Source organism: Tenrec ecaudatus, chromosome 4 (assembly GCF_050624435.1).
Source record: "Tenrec ecaudatus isolate mTenEca1 chromosome 4, mTenEca1.hap1, whole genome shotgun sequence".
In the NCBI taxonomy this organism is placed as follows: Eukaryota; Metazoa; Chordata; class Mammalia; order Afrosoricida; family Tenrecidae; genus Tenrec; species Tenrec ecaudatus.
This window is the reverse complement of record NC_134533.1, coordinates 66,873,783-66,895,986: the sequence shown is the minus strand read 5'-3', so window position 1 is coordinate 66,895,986 and position 22,204 is coordinate 66,873,783. Positions and strand designations below refer to the sequence as shown.

Genomic DNA, 22,204 nt, shown 5'->3' with positions numbered 1-22,204 from the left:
TGCTACTAGAAAAACGAGAATATTTCTGGAGAGATATAGTCAATTGGATGAACTGATTCTCTAATGTCTGATAGTGATTTTCTGCTTTTCAGAATAAATAGAAAAATAATGCAATACTCCTTAGCACCATAAACTCAAAAATTATAGACTTGTTTCCCTTAATTGAATATATTTTCGGGGGGAAATCCATAGTCTAGACACAAAATTCCTAGTGTTAGTGAGTAAAGCCTAAAGCAGGGTGTTTTATACAGAAACGGTAGCAGTAATGGGACCTTGGGATTTCTACATGAAACTAGCCTTATGGGCATCTCTTAAAGAAAGTAATATGTGACACTGGGATTCCTTGCTGTCATAATGTAGTCCATTAGGGACTATGAGTAGATGATTATTTTCTCTTGGTTACAACTGTTCCTTCTACCACCCCCAATGGGTCATAAGATCCCAAAGGAAACACCTGGCAAATATAATATAACTTTGAAGATCATAAAACCCACCAAGGAAAAACTTAATTAACAAAATTAAATTGCTATGTTTTGCACATGCCACCTTATTAAACTTCCCTTTAATCTAGGGACCTTTTGAGATTGTACTGTTTCCCCCTCTTTGTTTTTGTGGTTCTCCAGGTATTATAAAATAATTATATTCACATTGACTATCACAATATTTTAGTTCATAGGATGGCATAAATAGTGTGCATTTTAAATTATGCACCTAGAAACCATTCAATTCTTAGTTAACAGTGTAGTAATAATTGAATATTAAAATGTATTGATGTTGATCAGTTTTATTTACGACTTTATTGAACTATTTAAAAGTAAGATAGAATCAGTTCTTTGAGAATGCTACATATTTTGAAATATCCAAGTAGTTGTACTTATAGATTAGTCTGTGCTCTGTCAGTTGCAAAGTTATGTACACTCTCACATGCCCCTATCATTACTTCATATTAAATAGATTAAAACAATATGACATGAATTGATTTGCTAAGAAAATATTTGAATTAGCTGTATTTTAAAGATTAATCCTGGTACTTCAGAATGCAACTGTAATTCCATAGAAGACCACCAAATTAATTAGTTTACTTGGGTAATTAAAAGTAATTCTAGAAGTGTAATAACTTTTGTTGATAAGAAATACAGTATTTATAAATATAAGAAAATGCTTAACTTATAAACACCTAGAGAGCATTTGAAGTGTACCACTAAACACTGAACATGCAATGTGGGATTGGGAGTTAATTAATAAGACAAATATGCATACAAAATTTTCTAATGAAATCACAAATCACATGTGATTTTTAAATTTTTACAATGATCTAATAAAAACTTCTAGTGATTAATCTAATGAGTTTTCAGTAATAAAGCAGGGAATGTCATTGAGTAAGTACCCCCAAAACGACAATCCAGGCTAGGAGAGAAACTACATATCATCATTTCTATAAAGCTTTGTCTAGTTTCCAAGGAAAGGACTTGCACTTTTGTTTCAAGGTTTTTTTATTCATGTGCCTAATATAAAATTAATTATATTTTGATACAACTATTTTTCAACATTCACTATATTTTGAATGTCTTATAAACATCTTAGAAGTGAATTACGTGCCATCATAACATGCCAAACCAGGAGGGCAACTAACATGTGAAGGAATCCATAAAAAGCCTGGACTGTAGGGCCGGCCCCCATCAGAAACAGCCTGACCCCCACCATGGAATAGTATGCGAGAGAGATTGACACTAGAACTTCTGGTGGGGAAAGAAACCAACCTACCATACCCAGACAGAAGCAGAAGCAAATGAAGAGGGAGGAAAGGAGTGAAGCACACCCTGGCCCACCAAGCACTGAGGACAATAACCCCGCTCAGAGCAGTCAATACACAGAGAGGACCATATGCCCAACTCCAATATGAGACGCGACATCCCGCACTGACTCATAGTCCTACATGGGATAACACTGGAGACACAGTGTGGGATATGTGCCTGAGCTGACCCCTCCACACGGAGGCAAAACACTAAAGGTGTGCAACAGAACAGCTGGGGGATCAGAGCAAGGAAGTCCCAAGAGAGTATCAAAAATAGTCTTATGGCCGGCGTGTGACACCCCCATCAGGCCCAAGTGGAAAACACTACTAAAGGTCAACAAACAGACCTTGAACTATTTACAGTACTTTAAAAAAAAATGCTGTGTGTCATTGGGTTTTTGTTGCTGTCATTGTTTTGTTTTTCTGTGTTGCTTTATACAGTGCTGTCTTGTTTTTATGTGCATATTATTATCTCTGCAGGTCTAGCTAGATAAGATAGACTGGAAAAACAATGTGTAGATGAAAACAATGGGACCAATGGTTGGGGGGGGGGCATGGGAGAGAGGAGGTGTGGGGAAAGGAAGTGGTGTTAACCATCCCAGGGACAAGGAAAAAAAGGAGTAATTCAAAACCAGTGGCAAGGAGGGTTGTACGAGGCCTGCTAGGGAGTGATTAGAATTACTGAAACCCAAATGAAGTCTGAGCATGATAGTGGGACAAGAGGAAAGTAAAGGTAAATAGAGGAAAGAATTAGGAGGCAAAGGACATTTGTAGAGGCCTAAATATAGGCATTTACATATGGAAATATATTTATATATGATTGTGGCAAAATAGATCTATATGCATATATTTATAGGTTTAGTGGTAAGGTCCCAGATGGACATTGGGCCTCCACTCAAGTACTCCCTCAATAAAAGAACACTTTGTTCTATTAAACTGACATTCCATGATGTTCACATTCCCTACATGATCACTGAAGACAAATGTGTGTATAAGTAAATGTGGTGAAGAAAACTGATGGTTGCCCAGCTATCAAAAGATATTGAGTTCGGGGTCTTAAAAGCAACAATCCAGCTTAGAAGCAACAGAGCCCACATGGAAGTAACACACTAGCCTGTGTGATAATGAGTTATTGAAGGGATCAGGTATCAGACATCAAAGAACAAAAATATCATCATTGTGTGCTCACCTTCCCTATACAGATGCTGTGTGTGCATAAGCAAGTGTGGTGAAGAACGCTGATGGTGCGAGGCTATTGAGAGATATAGCATCTGGAGTCTTAAAGGCTTGAAGATAAACAAGTGGCCATATAGCCCAGAAGCAACAAAGCCCACATGGAGGAAGCACACCGGCCTGTGTGATCATGAGGTGTCGAAGGGATCCAATATAAAGCACCAAAGAACAAAATATCCTATCATCATGAATGAGGGGGAATCCAGGGTGGGCAGCCAAGGTCTATCTGCAGGCAATTGGACATCCATTTGTAGAGTGGCCAAGGGGAGGAGAAGAGCCAGTCAGGGTGTAATGTAGCATCAATTAAACACACATCTCTCCTCTAGTTCTTAAATGCTTCACCTCTTCCCAATATCATGATCCTAGTTCTACTTTACACACCTGGCTAGACCAGAGGATGCACACTGGTGCAGACAGGAACTGGAACCACAGGGAATCCAGGGCACATGAACACCCCAGGACCAGTGGTGAGAGTGGTGATGCCTGGAGGGTGGAGAGAAGGTGGGGTAGAAAGGGGGAACTGATTACAAGGATCTACATATAACCTCTTCCCTGGGGGATGGACAACAGGAAATTGGGTGAAGGGAGATATCAGACAGTGTAAGAAATGACAAAATAATAATAATTTATAAATTACCAAGGGTTCATGAGGGAGTGGGAAATGGGGATGGAGGGAAAATAATGAGGAGCTGATACCAAGGTCTCAAGTGGAAAACAAATATTTTCAGAATGATGAGGGCAACAAATGTAGAAATGTGCTTGACCCAGTGGAGGCATATATCAATTGTGATAAGAGTTGTAGGTGCCCCCAATAAAATGATTAAAAGAAAACAACTAATAAACCCTTTAATCATTAAAAATAGGATCATAAAGACTTTCATTCCCAACTAACCAATTTCAAAATGCCATCTACACAGAACAATAGGTAATGTGGAAAGATGTTAAAATTTAGTAAGTAGATAATCTAAGTAGCAAAATCATGAGTATTTTGTATTTATTAGCATCTGATGAGGGAAGTTTCATGAAAGTGCAACTAAATCTTAGTGTTCTAACATACTTTTAAATATCAAGTGTATTGGTGTCACTGATAAAAATCCATCTAAGACATTATAATTTGAATATATATGCAAGTAAAATAAATATATAAGAAAGCATCTCTCTAAATCATAATTCAAGGGTTTTGTCTTTCTACATCTCTTGAACTAACATCTCAAATAAATATGACAAATGGGTGTATACATATGAAAAAAATGAATGATTAAACCCCAGTGGTGAAGTACATTATGTGATGAAGGATTAACTGCAACCTTATTTTTCACTAGCTTTCCCAGGGACGAAAAATGAACAGTTTTAGAAACCCACAGGAACAGTTCTACTCTCACCTGTAGGTCACAAAGGGTCAAAAAGTACTTGGCAGCGGAGGTTTTTTCATTCAGAGACCTTTATTTTAAAACAAGTTTTGACCTGAAATTTTATATGAATCTAACGCTGATAGCTCTTATTGAACTATTGAACACTTACATGATTTCAACATAAATGCTGAATTATAATGACAAGTTTTATAGGAGGTTAGTGACAAGAGCCTAATGACTTAGTCAACTAGAACTTTAGAGCTCTATTTGTAGCCTTCCTTTCATTGTGAATACCACGTGATGTGCACGTTCCACTCTGCTCCTTGACATGTGCCAAACATGTTCACATTCTAAACGATTGACCAAAAGTAATGGTAGGCTCATTAAAGATAGAAAGTAGCATTGCTATTGTACTAATCTGCTCATGTTTTAGATTAGGTTTCTCATGAAGCGTCATGGTCTCATGTTTTATGTAAGACTCTATAGTATTTTTACTATTAATATTTCCTTTTCTTTAAGTTCCAATAGTGATCAATGACCTCCATAAGGCCTAAATCCAGAGTATTATTTTTACAACATTCTAGATTTACACTTGTATTTTAAGCTCTTCTCATTTAATTTTAAGACATTATTTTCTCCTAGAGATATCTACACATCTCTACCTTTTTATACTCCTTCTTCTGATCCTTTCGAAAACTCACTGGTATAGTTTTACTTTGTCTTATAGGGCTGCCATGGGCTACAAGTGACTCAATGGCAATGAGTTTAGTTAGTTATTATTCTGATTCTTTACTTGGCAAAATTAATTTCATATTTTCAATCTAGGCTTAGTCATTACTGGCCATTTTCTGAGTTGCCTTACCTGAAGTGTCCTCTTGAGCACAGTGTTCTTCTTTAGCAGCCTATGAAGTTTTCAAACTATCTTGCATGGACATGTATGAATAATAGTAGAGATATAAGTTGATGTTTTGTTATTTAGTGTTTTATATTCAGTATCTTTTTGGCACATATATGGCATTCAATAAATAATCTATCATTTTAAATGACTCCATTTCACTAATTTCAGTGAATTGGTGTGTTCATCATTGACATAAGAATATTAAAGTATACTTCTGGAGGAGGACACATTGCAGGAAACTGTTGGAAATTATATGCAGTTTTTACACAAAAATCAATGAATTTGAATTATGCAGAAGAATATTGGAAGGATCACGGTCTTACAGAGAAACAAACAATTCTGTCTTGGCTGAAGTACAACCAGAAAGCTCCACAGAGGCAGGATGGCAGCGCTTTACCTCCTATTTTTTGGACGAGTTATTAGGAGGGCCCAATCTCTGGGAAAAGACTTTGTGCTAAATCAGCAAAAAACAGGAGGGCCCTCCATGAGACAGACAGACATGATGGCCACAATGGGCTCAAACATAAGAACAATTGTAAGGCTGGTGCAAGGCCAGGCAGTGTTTCTCTCTGTTATACATAGCAATCCTATGTGTTACAACTGACTAGACAGCACCTAACAATGCTATCACCTTACACTTAATGCTATATGCCTGCAATCTCAAACAGTATACAGCCTAGTTTTATGATTCCATGTACTAATGTTTCCATAGTAACTCTGAAAGTGTAATGGCTATTTATTGTTTCCTAAGCAAAAGATCAGCAGTTCAAATCAGCCAATCTTCAGGGAAAGTTAAAGCATGGCAAGAGAAAGGTTTCATAATCACAAAGGAGCCTGATACTGTCCCTTTACTGGAAAAGTGAGGTGCGAAGAATCATGAACAATAAGTATTCATAAAAATAACTGAATTTATCCAAAAATTTACTACAATTTCCTCTGATTGCTCATCCTGGATCAGTGCTCCCCACCCATCAGGAGCCCAGAGAAATAAATATCAATTACCAATCAGTTCACCAAAAATATTTAAAACAAACAAACACCTCACTGCAATCAGAGGAAATCAGTATTTGACTGTAGAGATGAATCTGTCAGGGTGCAACATAGCGCCCGATAAAACATGCAACTTTCTTCTAGTTCTTTAATCCATACCCCCCCTCCCCCACTATCATGAGCCCAATTCTACCTTACGAATCTAGCAAGATCAGAGCATGTACACTGATACAAATATGAACTGGAAACGTGGAATCCAGGAGAGATAAACTCCTCAGGATCGAAAGAATTATTTCTTGGCTTTCCTTCTAGTCCCAGTAATAGTGGGCCCTGAAATATTAGACTATGGAGAAAGGATTTGGAATGACCATGTACAATTTCTACAAATGTGCATATTTTACTGATATCTCCCAAGCATTCATCCTTCTCTTCTGGCTCTACTTATCCTACAGAGATGAGAAGGAAGGATTAGAAAAAGGTATCAAACAATGATAGCAAGGGCTCAAATAGAAAATGTTTTGAAAAGGATGATGGCAACAAATGTACAAATGTGCTTGACACAATGGATGGATGGATGGATGGATTTTGAAAAGAGCTGTGAGACCTCAATAGAATGATTAAAAAATAAGAAATGCTGCTTTTGGAACTGTATAGAATACATGGAAGTTGATGTGAGAAATACTATTTTCCCATTATGACAACGTCTAATGAGGGTTTCTATGTTTAGTAGGATTCCATTTTTACTTACTTTCCTATATTCATTTTAGGCATATGCAGAAGAAGAGACTTCAGTTCTTGGGTAGACACTCTATTTCCATTTGTTTTTAAGCTTTCTTAGTTTCATTATTAGTCTTTGTGAACATCAAAATGGTGTCTTAAAATTGATGCTCCCTTTTCCCCCACGTACTTGAAACCACTCAAACTAAGGAAATATAATATTCCATGATGTGAGAGAATCGCTTGAAAATTTTATTATTAATTCCATTTTTTAAAGTAATATTTTCTATTTTATTTTAAAAGTTTGGTAAAGTATAAGGATACATATAAATGGTAATTATAAAATTACACGTAATTCCATTAACGATTATCATATGAAAATGTTATTTCTAGCTTTTAAAAAAATAAAATTCTACATATAATTTTATAATATAACATTCAAAAATATGCTTTCAAAATGTTATAGCTTATATGCATGATCCAATTGTGTCAATCTCTCCCAATAAAGGACTTCCAATTTTACTTTCTCTCCAGTTTACCAAATATGATTGTTGTTCTTTTACAGGGAGTAGTTTGTCATGATATAATGCCCAATGTAGGAGAGACACCCAAACATATAACTCTTATCACAATCCAGACAAACATCATTGTTAATTCAGTTTTGAAAGACTGTCCATAACTTAAATTTCTTCAATAAAACTCTCTGGGGTACAGATAGGAACAAGAGTCATTAGCCAAAAAAAAAAAAAAAGTCATTAACCTTAGGGATTGGTGCCCAGGGCCATGGGATGAGGTGGTGTCAACTATTGCATGGTGTGGATGTGGAAAGTTAATCCATCACTCTCAATTCCTCCGGAGATTTTCATCACAGTCCTGCTCCATTGCTGGTACTGTATTTGTCTTACATTTGCCTTGTGGGGAAGAATTTCCCAGGAAAATCCATACATTGTCACTCTAGCATATAAGTAAATGCACATAAGAAGGTTGGAGAAGTTTGATAGTGTGTAATATAACAGTGTTCTGCTATCCGGGAAGAACAATGTGTCGAAGTAGCCTAAGGGGAATATGGGCAATGGTACCCCAAATAGGCACAAGGAGTCACTCTGAAGAGTAATCCTTTCAAAAATGTTAATGTAGCTGTCTGGATTTGACCGAGAATGTGAGAAATACAAGCAAGCAACAGTGACCTTCAGATTCAGGTGAGTATATAATGCTGAAATAAAAACAGTAGAAACTTATAGATTAGCAAACTTTTTCTTAGACTAGCTTTTCACTTGCTAATCATTATGCAGACATAAACTTGGTGACAAAACAAGTGGCTTTTTATCTCCATTAAATGGTGTGCATTCTTTGTATTAAAAAGACCTAGGAAAAATGAAGTGCTAGGTTTATGGAACCCAAATCAGCTCATTGCTATAGAGCCAACGCCAACTCATCCGGACTCTGTAGAACAGAGCAGAAATGCCCCCTCTGTGTTTCTGAGACTGTACATCTTAATGGGAGGAGAAAGCCTCATCTTTTTCCTCCAATTTAAAGAGAGTTGATATTTATTTGCTCTTCATCAGTGGTTCTTGGGACTCAGCAATATTGTCGGGGGTGAATATAAAGAATGAGTAGAAAGAGTACCATAGACAGAAACACATTGTCCATGGTTTTATGTCAACAAAGGGGAATCAGACATTTTGAGGTATGAAGAAAAACAAGAGTTAGTGTTTTATATTACAAAAATAAAAGATATTCTTTAAGGAGAAAATAGCAAGCATGACACAGACATGAACTGAGAAGTAGCCCTTAAAAGTTAATTTTTGTCTGATTAATAGAAGATTATATATACTTTTCCCCCAGAAAAGTGAACTTGAAATTGTATAGCCAAAGGGTTATTGAAGAGCCTTGAAATTTTATACTAGGGCTGAACCTAAATTAAAAAGAGAGAAAGGAAACGTTAGCAGGAGTAATCCGAACTTCTGTTACAACAAGTGTTAAAACTTGAAGCATGTTTTGCCATCCTGGAAAGAACAAGTACATAAAATACAGACGGGACAAGTTTGGGGCAAAGTCATTGAACAAACAAATTAAAAAGTCAGTTTCTAAAGAAGAAGTAAAGGAAGTGGATTATAAATCAAAACATAACTAGGAAAAATAAACTGGCCGAGGAGAAGAAAATCTCCATGCTGGGTGTAGTAGAGGGTGATGAGAATTTAGTGTGTGTAAAATGGTAATCAATATTTTATAGCTGAAAGAAGAAAAACTACATCCTCTGGGTATATTTGAAGATTTATGCTAGGACATAGTTGTCAAGAGTTAAAAATAAAATAACAATTTTTTTCAATATCCTCTAGTATATTTCAGATATTTTTTTACTTTTTATATTATCAGCTATATTGATGTTCCATAAAAATAATTTTGATTAACACAAGTAAATGACATGTATCCATCAGTAAGTATATTCTTGTTAATAAAATATTGAGACTAGAATTTTTATCCTTTTATCTTATGGTGATTTGACTTTAACTTTAGTGAGAAACTAATTTTCCATTAAACATTTTTGTTGTTCTGTGGCATTAATTACAAGCCCCACAATGTAGCAGTGCTCTCCCTACTTACCAAAACCCACCCTTCCTCCATACCTCTTCCTGCTTTCTGAATTTTATCCCTGGGAAGACACAGTCCCTTCCAGTTCTGGTGGTTCATTCTTTCTTTCACGTAATTCATACCTCCCTGAGGTTTCTGTTGAGTTCAGTTCAAAGTTTGAAGGGTTAAAAAGTACAGAGTCTTGGAGGTTCTAGTGGTATTTGGCAGAAAAGTAAGTCTTATACTTTTTATTGGTTTAAGTTTTGTTCCATGTTCTATTTTTCAATTTTAACCAGAACCTTCTACTAGGCATTATTAACGGGTACCATCATCTGGTTTCAGGGTTCTGAAGGCTGAGCGTTTTGATATCCACTAGTCCTTTGAACTGTTTTATGCATCTTTGATTGTCTCCACTCTTCTTTTCACTGAATCGAAAAAGACCTCTAGACACACTTTGCATGGCCACTCACACACTGTGATCACCTAGATTACTACTCATTCAATTAGGTGGTAGAACCTTGTCTTTGTGAGCTCTGTCTCTGAGCCCCTCGATCTTACTGTGCATTCACTCAAGAACTTAGGGTTATCAAGTGGTATTAGAATATTTTTCTTTAGAAATAGGCACTGTGAATTTCCTTTTAAGCCAGTGTTCTTCCAAACACAAATACATTTAACACAAAAGTCATAGAAATAAAATTTCTATGGTTTAACTCATGCAACAAATTTTAACCCTTTAAAATATTTTGCTGTATAATGTAACCAATTTTATTTGTATTGTTTATATTTAAAATATTCAATTGTATCTAGTTCACTGAGAGAATATTTTCTTAGGGTCCACTACTGGGCTACGATGTTTGCAATATCATGGTTGAAGTTCTATTCTAACCTACAAATGCTGAAGTATACATTCAGTTTCTCAGAGTTGTTACTTTATACCTTGATATATGCCCTAAATGAGCTAGTAATTTCCTTTTATGTATTCCTAGTGGACTGGGAGCATGAAAGAGTATTTTTAAGTAATAAAGAAAAGAAAAGAAGCATAGATAACACTTAGAGTGAGCACCTGAAACTGTGAGAAAGCCAAGCTCATATTCAACAGCATATTCTTCAACAGACAGACATAAATGCCTACACATTAATTGTTAGTAGGTTTTATTTGCATGTTGAACCAAGTGTGTGTTTGTATGTACTCACGTTGACAGGGAGGAAATGAAGAAGCATGGGAATGAGATGAGGCATTGAAATGCAGAAAAACACGGGCCGTGAACCACTCTGGGAGCCATTGTGCCATCCATGTAAATGTTAGACAAAATACCCTTCAGAGTGACAGTAACCTCTATAACTTTATAAATTCCCATCAATCTAGATTTTTAAAAAGAAGAGCACACCGACACTGAAGCACCAGCTTTCATAGGTCTGCTCTCCAGCGTCATGTTCAAACTCAATGTCACAATCTTCATGCCCCCACTGCTGACACTGATCGGCATCCCTGGCTTGGAAGCTGTGCAGTTCTGGATTGGAATTCCCTTCTGTGCCATGTACATCGTTGCCCTTTTTGGCAATTCCCTGCTTCTTGTCATCATCAAATCCGAGCGAAGCCTCCATGAGCCCATGTATCTCTTCCTGGCAATGCTTGGAGCAACTGACATTGCTCTCAGTACGTGCATCCTACCCAAAATGCTAGGAACATTTTGGTTCCATTTAGCAGAGATATACTTTGAAGTCTGTCTCCTGCAAATGTGGCTCATCCACACATTCCAGTGTATTGAGTCGGGCATTCTAATGGCCATGGCCCTGGACCGCTATGTGGCAATCTGTGATCCGCTGAGACATGCAACCATTTTTACTCATCAGCATCTTACTCAGATTGGAGTCGGAGTGACTCTCAGAGCTTCCCTCCTTGTAGCTCCGAGTCTCATCCTCATCAAATGCCGGCTCAGGTTCTACCGCACCACTGTGGTCTCTCACTCCTACTGTGAGCACATGGCCATCGTGAAGTTAGCAGCAGAAGATGTCCGAATCAACAAGATCTATGGTCTCTTTGTGGCTTTTAGTATTCTAGGAGTTGACATCATCTTCATCACACTCTCCTACATCCGCATATTTGTAACAGTCTTCAACTTGCCTCAAAAGGAAGCAAGATCCAAAGCCTTCAACACCTGCATCGCTCACATCTGTGTCTTCCTGGAGTTTTACCTCTTGGCTTTCTTCTCCTTCTTTACGCATAGGTTTGGGTTCCACATTCCATTCTACATTCACATTCTTCTGTCCATTCTGTATCTGCTTGTCCCACCTTTGCTCAACCCTCTAGTTTATGGGGTAAAGACCAAGCAGATTCCGTATCGAGTGTCCAGAATTTTCTCCTCCAGGGACCCGTCTTGATTCTCACTTACCATGTTTCATTTTAAATGGCAAAAGTCAATTCGGAGAAATACTGTTCTTGAGGAGAATCTGTTATTTGACTTGTTTATTGTGTGTGGAAATAGAACAATGTAGATTCACATAGAGACAACTTTTAAGGTTCTCATTCCTTAAAAGAACAATTTCACTTTTAATAGGTGGAGAATTACTTGAATTACATGAGTTAATCACATTTCGTTAGTTGTTTGCATAAAAAGTAGATTTAATAAATATTTGTCAAGAGACCATGTATCTTTTAGCTATGGAAATTTCTTAAAAGCACGCCTAAAAGCAATAGTTTAACATTTGTTTAAAATTATTAAAAGCATGAAATTATTTCAGTACAAAAATCAGTGAACCAGTTTCTTGCTCTATAGATTTACCAGTCCTGGTTTTCATATAAATAAAAACATACACCGTTACATAACAAACAGAGGAAAACAACAAAATAAACCATCAAAAAACCCTCACTTGCAGATAGGAACTGGAGACACATGGAATCCAGGGCAGATGACCCCTTCGGGACCAGTGGTGAAAGTGGCGATACTGGGAGGGTGGAGGGAAGGTGGGGTAAAAAGGAGGAACCAATTACAAGATTCTACATACAACCCCCTCCCTAGGGGATGGACCACTGAAAAGTGGATAAAGAGAGATGTCAGACAGCCTAAGATATGACAAAATAATACTAATTTATGAATTGTGAAGTATTCATGAAGGAGGGGCGAGGAGGGAGAGAGGGGGGGAAATGAGGATCTGATATTAAGGGCTCAAGTAGAAAGCAAATATTTTGAGAATGATAATGGAAACAAATGTACAAATGTGCTTGACACAAGGGCTGTATGTATGGATTGTGATAAGAACTGCATGAGCCCCCAATAAAATGATTTAAAAACAAAAATGAAAAAGATCTCACTTATAAAACTAACAGAAAATAATACAAACTAGAAAAAATTTAGGAGAATAAATAATAAGGTGTTAAAATTTAACCTAACTATATCCCAATTACTCTCCTTTTCAATTCACTCTGTGTGATAGCAAGGTCATTGTTCACAGAGGATTCACCCAAGGTTGGTTCTAAGTGGTGACACTACAAGTGGAGTTTCACCTTTCACTGTCGACTCTAGTCTTCCACAGCCTAGATGCTCCGCGTGTGTGCTCTAACTGGTTATGGTTTTCTGGGGATAATGGCAGGGGAGGCTTGTGGAAATAGGAGCTAATGATTAGGACCAAAAAGCAGAAAATCTTCTAATATTGATTGTGGTCACCTTGCACAACTGTATACAATTAAATTATTGAATTGTGTGATATGTGAATTGTTCTCAATAAAACTGTTGAAACATTTTTAAAAACAATGAACATATGTTGATACTATATGATTAAATAAACTCCATAATTTCTTCAAATTATTTTAGTTTTTACCTAATGCCCTTTTCTATAGATAATCTCATCCAAGACCTTGAATTCAATGTATTCCTGAGTCTTTCCTTATTTCTGTGGAACTGACAATCTTGCAAAACATTGGTGTGGTATTTTGTAGCATACCCTTCTATTATACAACCGTGTCCTCTTTTGTCATACTGAGATCCAGCTTATATGAATTAGCTGCTATTTTGAGCATATCATACCAAAGGTATAGAGTATCATCATGATTTCTCATGGGCTGTGTTTTTGTAATATGCCTAAGGTAGTGTTTATCAAGTTTATTTACTGACAGGATATTCCTTTGAAATAAAATACCATTTCATCCTGCACTCTTTAGAAGACAAGCAGAGAGACCATATTTAAGCAGTGGGGTTTTCTTTCTCTTCTCTGAGGTAGAAGTGTCTGCAGACAGTATTTGGACTTCTTTGACGTAAGAGATTTGCTTATTCTCCCTTTTTATTAATTCAAACCGTCTTTTATTTACAGCACTATGAATTTATGAACTGTATGCATTAAAACCTGTGAGAACTAGAACGTGACATGAATATATTGTTTTTCCAGGTCTCTAAGTTCCCACCTTTTCACAGGGTTCCCAGTTGGTGTAGTGGTTATTGGTTGGGCTGCAATCTGAAAGGTCAGTAGTTTGAAATATTTAAAGTGTCTAGAGAAAGCTGAATCAAATCTTAAGATATGATAATGATTTTCCCAGGTAAAGGTACTAGTAGGGGGAAAGTTTGTAAGCAGAGAGGGCAGTACAAAACAATGGAAAATAAATAGCAAGAGAAGAAAAAGGGAATCTATAAAATCATGATGTCATGACAGCAAAAGAAAACCAAATGAAACATTTTATAATTCATTTTACTAGGCTATTAATACTTTTACAGCAAAAATATGCAAAGACATTGCTAGAAAGGAAACCACCAATACCTATCCTGACCAAAAAAAAAACAAAAGTCATTAGCAATATATTTATAAGTTACAAGAAAAAAAAGTGAATTAAATGACAGATTTCCATTAGAAAACTGAAAAAGACAACCAAAGAAAAGAGCTGGATTTGACCTTGATCTCCTTGGAAATTCAAAGGCAGTGCAATGATAATGGGAAAAATGCTAGTCTTGAATAAGATAAACTTGGTTACAAGTGATAAAAATAGGGCAGCACTTATAACAACTAGATAAAAATCTATTTATTAATATAAAGCCTAGAGTTATAACTGATCAACTATGCAGAATATGAATGTGTCAGACCTATGCAAAAACTATAGCACATATCAAGTTTTGGGTCTTGCAGCAATTGAAATTTTACAAGAACATAGCCACACCCATTCAATTATGTATTGACTGAAAGTGTTCTTGTACTATGTTGGCAAAATAATAGTGTTTATTTCATAAAATTTAAAATATTTACAACCAGACCATTTCCAAAAAATCTTTGCCCACTAATGGTTTAGACCTACAATGAATAAATAGAGTTTAGGTGGAGTATTTGTACATTGACTAGAAATTGTTTGGTTCAGTCCATGAACAATGAAGTCAATATTCTTAATGAAATAAAAGATTAATTCCTTTGTTTAATAAAAGAGTGTTTTTGATTCGATATAAGGAATAGAAAAAATAATTTGATATTGACTTCAAAGCAGTTACTTAACACATTACTAAGTAGGCTTTTCAGATCCTTCATGTTTGACTAAAATTAGGAAAGCATTGTCATAATGTTACCAGTATTAATTCATAGGATAATCCTCTAACAAAATATCAAATACTCTTGTTTTGAGTTCTGCCAGCTTATAATAGACTATTAGATTTTAAAAATTAAGGGAGGCTCAAGAAATGTATCCATCAAAAAGAAGATAAGATATAAGGGAACAAATATATGAAATATTTACAATTCCACGTTTCTATCTTCATAACGTGAGTAATAGTTTACTGTTTCTGTTCAGGTGGGCAACATAGTGGGGCATTTAAAACCGTGTAAGCTAACGCTACAGTCCTTGGGTGGAAGTGCCATTCTGTCACATTCTTACTGAATTTCTTTGGAAAACTTACACAAACAACGTGTGTCTCTGTTTTCTAATGGGTATAATAATTATAATATTAACACTTGCGATGGGCACATTTTGTAGGTTAACCCTTTCATGACTTGTGGGACATATGACATCCACAACAAAAGTTGACAAGATCTTGCTTGGATCTACACTGAAAGCTCATGCAAGCAGCAATCAAGAACTCAAATGACACATTACAGTGGGTAAACCTTGTGCACAAGACTCTTCAAAGGGTTGAAGGACAAGGCTGGCACTTTGAAGGGTAATTATGGTGCTGGTGAGTACTATTAAAAGTAACACAGACTGCCAACACTAACAATGTAACTTGGAAGAGTATAGCCAGAAAGGGGGATTGCAAAACTTTGTTTCCCATATTTTGGACATGTTATCAGGAGAGACTGGTCCCTGGAAAAGGGCATCATGCGTGGCAACGTGGAAGGGCAGCAGAAAAGAGGAAGACCCTCCAGGAGATGGATCAACACAGTGGCTGCAACAATAGGCTGAATGCTCACAAAGCCTGGGAGAATGGCCCAATCAAAGCAGTGTTTCACTTTGGTGGGCATGGAGTCTTTGAGACTGAACTGACTAGTTGGTTCCTGACGACAATATTTTTAGTCTCAGATCTCTTGCAAAGCTGCAATCATGATTGTTAAGTGTTGGTACATGGTTTCCTGTATAATTAATTGAATCTGAAGAAGTGGGCCTCAGTCTACCAATCCTACTATTAGATTCCTTGTTAAACATATGATTCCCATGTAATTGTTTCAAAATCTACATTACCTTTTTTTGTTTTGTTTTGCTTTTTAGCTTGTTATCAGTCTGTCTTCTGTTATGGAAAATACATGGTAACAACAGTAACTGCAAAGTAGAAAATAAATCTGTAATGAAGGGTTAAATGAATGACTATGTGTAAAGGGCCAGGAGTGGAGTAGTCATCGTCAGAATGTTAAATTGTTACTATTACTTGGATAATAAAAAGGTAACTAGATAATCTTGACTTTTAATCAAACGATGTTTATATTGTTATTTTAAGACAGTTTAATTTGTCTTCCATGATCCTGCATGTAGGGAATGAAGATGCAATCTACAATAACTTATCTGAAAATATCACTTCTAAACCCACAGAAGCACTTGGATAATGGACTTCACCATTCATAGTTCCAAGATCTGCATCTGTAAAAAAGATTGAGTTCCTTTATTTATTTTGATTATTTCTGAAGTATTATCCCATTCTTGTGATTTTAAATTCCTATTAAATGTTCAGTGAAAAATAAAATTATTTCATATTTGCCTCTAAGCTATCATAGGACATTATATAATACATATACATAGAGTTATATATATATATATATATATATATATATATATATATATATATATATAGAGAGAGAGAGAGAGAGAGAGAGAGAGAGAGAGAGAGATTCCATGTGGAGTTAGAGGCATAAAACAGAAACACAATTTTTAAAACAGGCAATTAAAATGTAATGTTGCCATTATTCTGTTAATACTCTCATACAGAGGTTACAAAGTTAAAAAAATAAAAACAGAATAAATTCCCCTAATTCTAAAACATAAGGCTGATGCTTATCAACATTAGTGATAGTATATATGATCTATTATCATTCAAATGATAATTATTCCTATATTAGACCTACTCCTTGAGATGGATGAGATACTACAACCATGTAATTAATAAACAGTGAAAATAATTGCTGTAAATAAGGAGTACATTTGAAATATTATATTTATCTATCATGTCCAATGATTTAAAATACTACAGGTAAGCGTATTAGCTATTAGTGAGATGATATGTCCACTTTCTGCAATGGCCTGATTACCAGCTATAGAATCACCCCTAACTCTCCAGTATCTATTTTGTCCAATTGCAGTGGAGAGCAAAGCAATGACAACATGAGTTTCATCGATAACATTTGCTGTTTTCTTTTCCTTGAATTTTGATGACTGACAGGAACAATTTTGAGGATGGTCCAGGAGCAGGCAGTGTTGTATTTTTTGTGCATGCAGCCTCTCTGGGTTGGAATCAACCCGATGGTACCTAACGACAAAAACCTTCTCCCTAAGTTATAACCTTTACCTAATACTAGATTTCTAGACCATCTATCCCAGAATTCATAATATTCTTTTTAAATTTGTAATTTTCCCCAGTGTCTCAATTGTATTCTGTGATATCATGAATGTGCAAGCTCAAGAAATATTGCTACATGTTTGTAATGAGAATATCTCCTGGTCAGAAACTGGAGCACCTGTCTAATTGCTTCCAGGAGCAACCATTGCCTTTGTCAAGAATTAGAAAAACTGCACGATACCGGGCTACCATTATTGAACACGCTGATCAAAAATTCTATAGGAGAATTCAGATCATAAAGGAAAACACTAAGAAACATAATTTCAAATTCTCATCGAATGCTTACTTGCTGGAGCTGGTGCAGCTGGATGCACCCTCCACGCCCCCACAAAAGAAAAGTAGAGAAAAACATACAAACTATTGTATTGAGGCAATCTATAAGCCTGAAATTAAAATTATCCCATGAAGTCATCTTTAACTGTGACTTAGCTTAATTACTAACGGTGGTCTGGCTTGAAGAAATAACACTTTTATTTATTTATTTTAAGGGAGAGAAGAAAGAAGAAAGAGAAAAAAGGAGAGAGGGAAGCAGGAAGGGAGGGGGGAGAAGAAAATATCTTTGCTATATGGCCACATATCTGTGTCGAGAAAGTTTCTAATTATTGTGTGCACATTCTTTTTAAACTGGTTTGTTATTGGTGTATGTGAGTGAGTATATGAAATGTTTCTTCATAAGAAATTGAGAAATATCAAATAAATAATGAAATATTATATAAATTTTCACAGCTAAAACTTTAGCCAAAATTGCAGAAATGTAGAAGTTGCATAAACTGCTACATTAGGAAATGAATCCTGGATAGAGATAATACTTTAAGATAAAATTTAGAGACATTAAAAGTTCAAAATAAGAGAGGTTTTTAAGTGTTTAAGAAATGTCTGGTTTGTGAAAATTCTCAAATGGTGGTGTTCAATTTGGAAACTTGTTTGTCCAGTTTTATTCCCTTATCTGCTTATGGAAGTCTCATATAGAGGATAAGTGGAAATTCCATGAATTAATGATAGGCAGACAGCTAAAAATGTAAGAAGCAAAATAACACACACTTAGAATCATATAAACGTTTTATGCAAGAAATTGCTTAAAATTACCAAGAAATGTAACTCTTCTTGGTAAATATATGTTTACAAATGTTTATAACTTAGTTATTATTGTTTAATGCATTCGTTGACAAGATGCCATTGTAAGATATAAGAAGTAAAATAATTCTTGCTGAGATCAGAATGTCATGATTGCCCCATTTGTTTCTGAATCATATAATTACCGTGTTCCCTCTGCTAACCTGGGCTTTGAAATTTTGACTGTTTCAGTCAATCAGCACAGTCCCTCCCCTGCAACCCACCACTTCTTTGTCATTCATTTCTTGTGAATATCATGGTATATTTCTAAACTGTCTTTTTAAAAAGTCACTACTATATTTTATAGTAACACTATATAAAAATAACAATATATAAAGCTCCTCCAAGCTAAATCCTCACAAAACAATCTTTTCTATCTTGCTTAATTTTAACTGTTTGCAGCTGCAGTCACTTCGTTGATTAAGCAAGAACTGTTAGAATTACACTTGCCTCCACGATCTTTACAAGCAATAATTCAGTAATACAGTTATAATTTTATATTTCATTCAGAGACCTTACCATATATTTTGATTTTATATGTATGACAGTTTCCTCCATTAAACTGTGAACACCAAAACAAGGTACTAAATATTAATAAAATCCCAATAAATTATATGGAAAGATCAGCAATCTCTATAATCCTCACAAGACTCTGAAGAAATTCATAATTTTTCATCTTGCTACCCAAGCTTCTGACCTTCCTGAGATGGTCAGTCAATCCACATGCATTGTCTGACTTTCATTCACTTCAGCTGTCTTCTTAGAATATGTTCTTTTGAATTTGTTTTTGTTCGAGTTACGTAACCCAAACATCCCTGTACCAGGCGCTTCTAAGGGTAAGCCACCAATCCAGCATTTATATATTTATTTTCCTAGAATATATTTATATATCTTCTAACTGTGTAATATCATATATTTATTTTAAATCATCCTTCCCTACTTATTTTTACCTCCTTTACCTTAATACTATATCACAGTTCATGATATATTATTGATAATAATAAAATATAACTGTCGTTCACTGCAAATTCTCAAATGATCATTTCCCACTACGGCATCTTAACCAGTCTGCCATGGTGGAATACATAAAATATCTGGCAGTGGCTACCTATGAAACAATAAGGATTCCTCTACCACGACTTTGAAAGGCGATTATTACAAGGCCCAGGAGATTTCTCAGGTTGGAAAGGTCAATAGGGACATAAAGTGGAATGAAATAAGGCTGGGCTTGAACTAATCACAGAGTAATAGTAATGTTCCTCTGGAACAGTCATGTTAGCATAAATAAACTACCGAGGACTTGTATATGCCTAGTGCTCTCTCCTGTGGCGAACACAGGTTCAGACTATCCCATGGTACATATTCAAATGAGGTGACACGCAAATATGTAATTCACTGGGGAATTCCACATGAAGACTAACACAAGACAACTCAATTTAGTGTGGGCACACTATATGAAGCCTATCGAACCTGAATAATAAAAACCCACTGCCACCTAGTTGATACTGACCCATAGCAACCCTTGTAGTTAGTAGCTCTTCATAGAACCAGCACACTAAGATGCCACCAGGGCTCCTTCATTTTACAGAAAGAATGGTGTTATGTGCCCTGATACTTAATTTCAGAATTATGCCAGCACTGAATTCTTACTTACTCAAAAAAGACTCACTGCCATTGAATTGATGCAGATTCAAATGGACAGAGTAGGAGTGCCCTTATGGATTGAGAATACAATTCTTTCTGGGAAAAAGAAAGCCTTGTTTTTCTCCAATTGAGTGGCTGAGGGTTTTGAACTGCTGGCATTACTATTAGCAGCTCAAACCCTAACCCATTATAGTACTGGAGTTCCTATTTAGCTATATAATTTTAAATTTCTGAATGCTGTCTCTGTGTTCTGTGTAACCATTGCAACAAATATTAGAACATTTATCTATTAAAGTACAAAGTGCTAGTTAAGACAACTCACATATTAAAATATTGGCTTAGTGGCTTGTTCTATCTTGATGGTTTTTCCATCAGAAGATGTTCTATTCATGATCTTTAGCATCTGCTGGGGTTTCAAAGGTTAACAAAAATAAATTCTCTGGGTTTGTTGCTTCTGTGTTTCATCAGGAGCACTTCCACATTTCATTTACATTTGCACAACACTGCCTCAAGGGTTTTATAATATGATTCTCTATTGAGCTGTGCAACGGAAAGCTTTCCAGGATAATCAGCTTAAGCTATTTCCCCCCAGAAATTAATTTTATCAAGGTGACTACCATACAAGCCCCTATGAGCTTCCTTAAGGCTTGGTTGTAGCAACTCCATCCATTTGGTCCAAAAATGGAAGAGGATACATGATAGCTGTACTGAGCAATGAGTGAATCCCGATTTCTAATGTTCTTTCTTTCTGTTCCTTCTTGCTTTCTGAGCTTTGCTTTTGGGCAAATGCTAACTCATTCACAGTATGACTGACTGTGTAGAAGAATACACACCTCTGGTATTATTGTTACCTCATTGGCCTGTCAGTTGTTCCGATTAAACTTGATCTCCATTGGAGGGTCAAGTTTCAGGTTTAAGAGTGTCTAAAAGTCATAATCGAGAGAGGTTCACCAATCTCTTTCTTATCAGTAAGTGTGGCCATTTTTAAATGATTTTGAATTTTGTAAATACAGATTTTTTTCCCCCTCTCTCTGTTCAGAGCTCTATTATGATCTGATCAGAGTAGTCAGTATTGGTAGGCAGGCACGATGGTAGTGGTGCTGGTGATTCATGTGGTTTATTTAGACTAATGTTTTTTGAGTCTATGATTTTCCCACATCACTTTGATCTAGATGAGAAGAGAAACAATAGGCGTATATTACTGTACATTAGATGGCAGCTCCCAAACTTTTAAGAATGCATTTAGTACTCACCAAAAGACTATTTTTGGTCTTTTGGATCGCTGTCACTGTTGTTAGATTCCATCAGGTCAGCTCTGATTTATAGCAAACTCAAGTTCCCAATTTTGAGTGATTTCTGGGAGCTCTACATGGACATTGCAATAAATTATCGAACTTAGCAGAGAAGTAGAGATTCCCGTGGGAGAGACAGTGCAAGACTTGGTACAAAAGGTTAGGAACTAGATGCATGTCTGCCCTCCGGCTCATAGAAATTGCCTTGCAGTGCTGTAGACTTTGATTTGTGAAGCCAGAGGACAGACTTGCCCTCCATGCCCTCTTTACAGCTCCACTCATCTTTCTAAATCTGTTCAACTTGCATGTCTACATATCTATTAACTGCTTTTTATTGCTATTCTTGCAGTATCGGATAATTAATACCACTTAATTTTATTGTCTTTTACTATTGTAAAGATACCTCTCAATTGCTTATCTTGCTTTGATCATATTTTACTACGTTCTCTTGTTGAAGTGGTTCTCAACCTTCCTAATGCTGCAACCCTTTAATACAGTTCTTCGTGTTATGGTGACCCCCCAACCATATAATTATTTTCGTAGCTACTTCATAACTGCAAATTTGCTACTGTTTTGAATTGGGTGAT

General features: G+C 35.9%; 1 protein-coding gene across 1 annotated transcript; it reads left to right on the top strand.

The window, feature by feature from the left end:
• Nucleotides 1-10,987: 10,987 nt before the first annotated feature.
• LOC142446831 (olfactory receptor 52A5-like) lies at nucleotides 10,988-11,938 on the top strand. The gene has a single exon (XM_075548567.1). It carries the CDS (start codon nucleotides 10,988-10,990, stop codon nucleotides 11,936-11,938), a length of 951 nt encoding a protein of 316 aa, XP_075404682.1.
• Nucleotides 11,939-22,204: the final 10,266 nt, after the last annotated feature.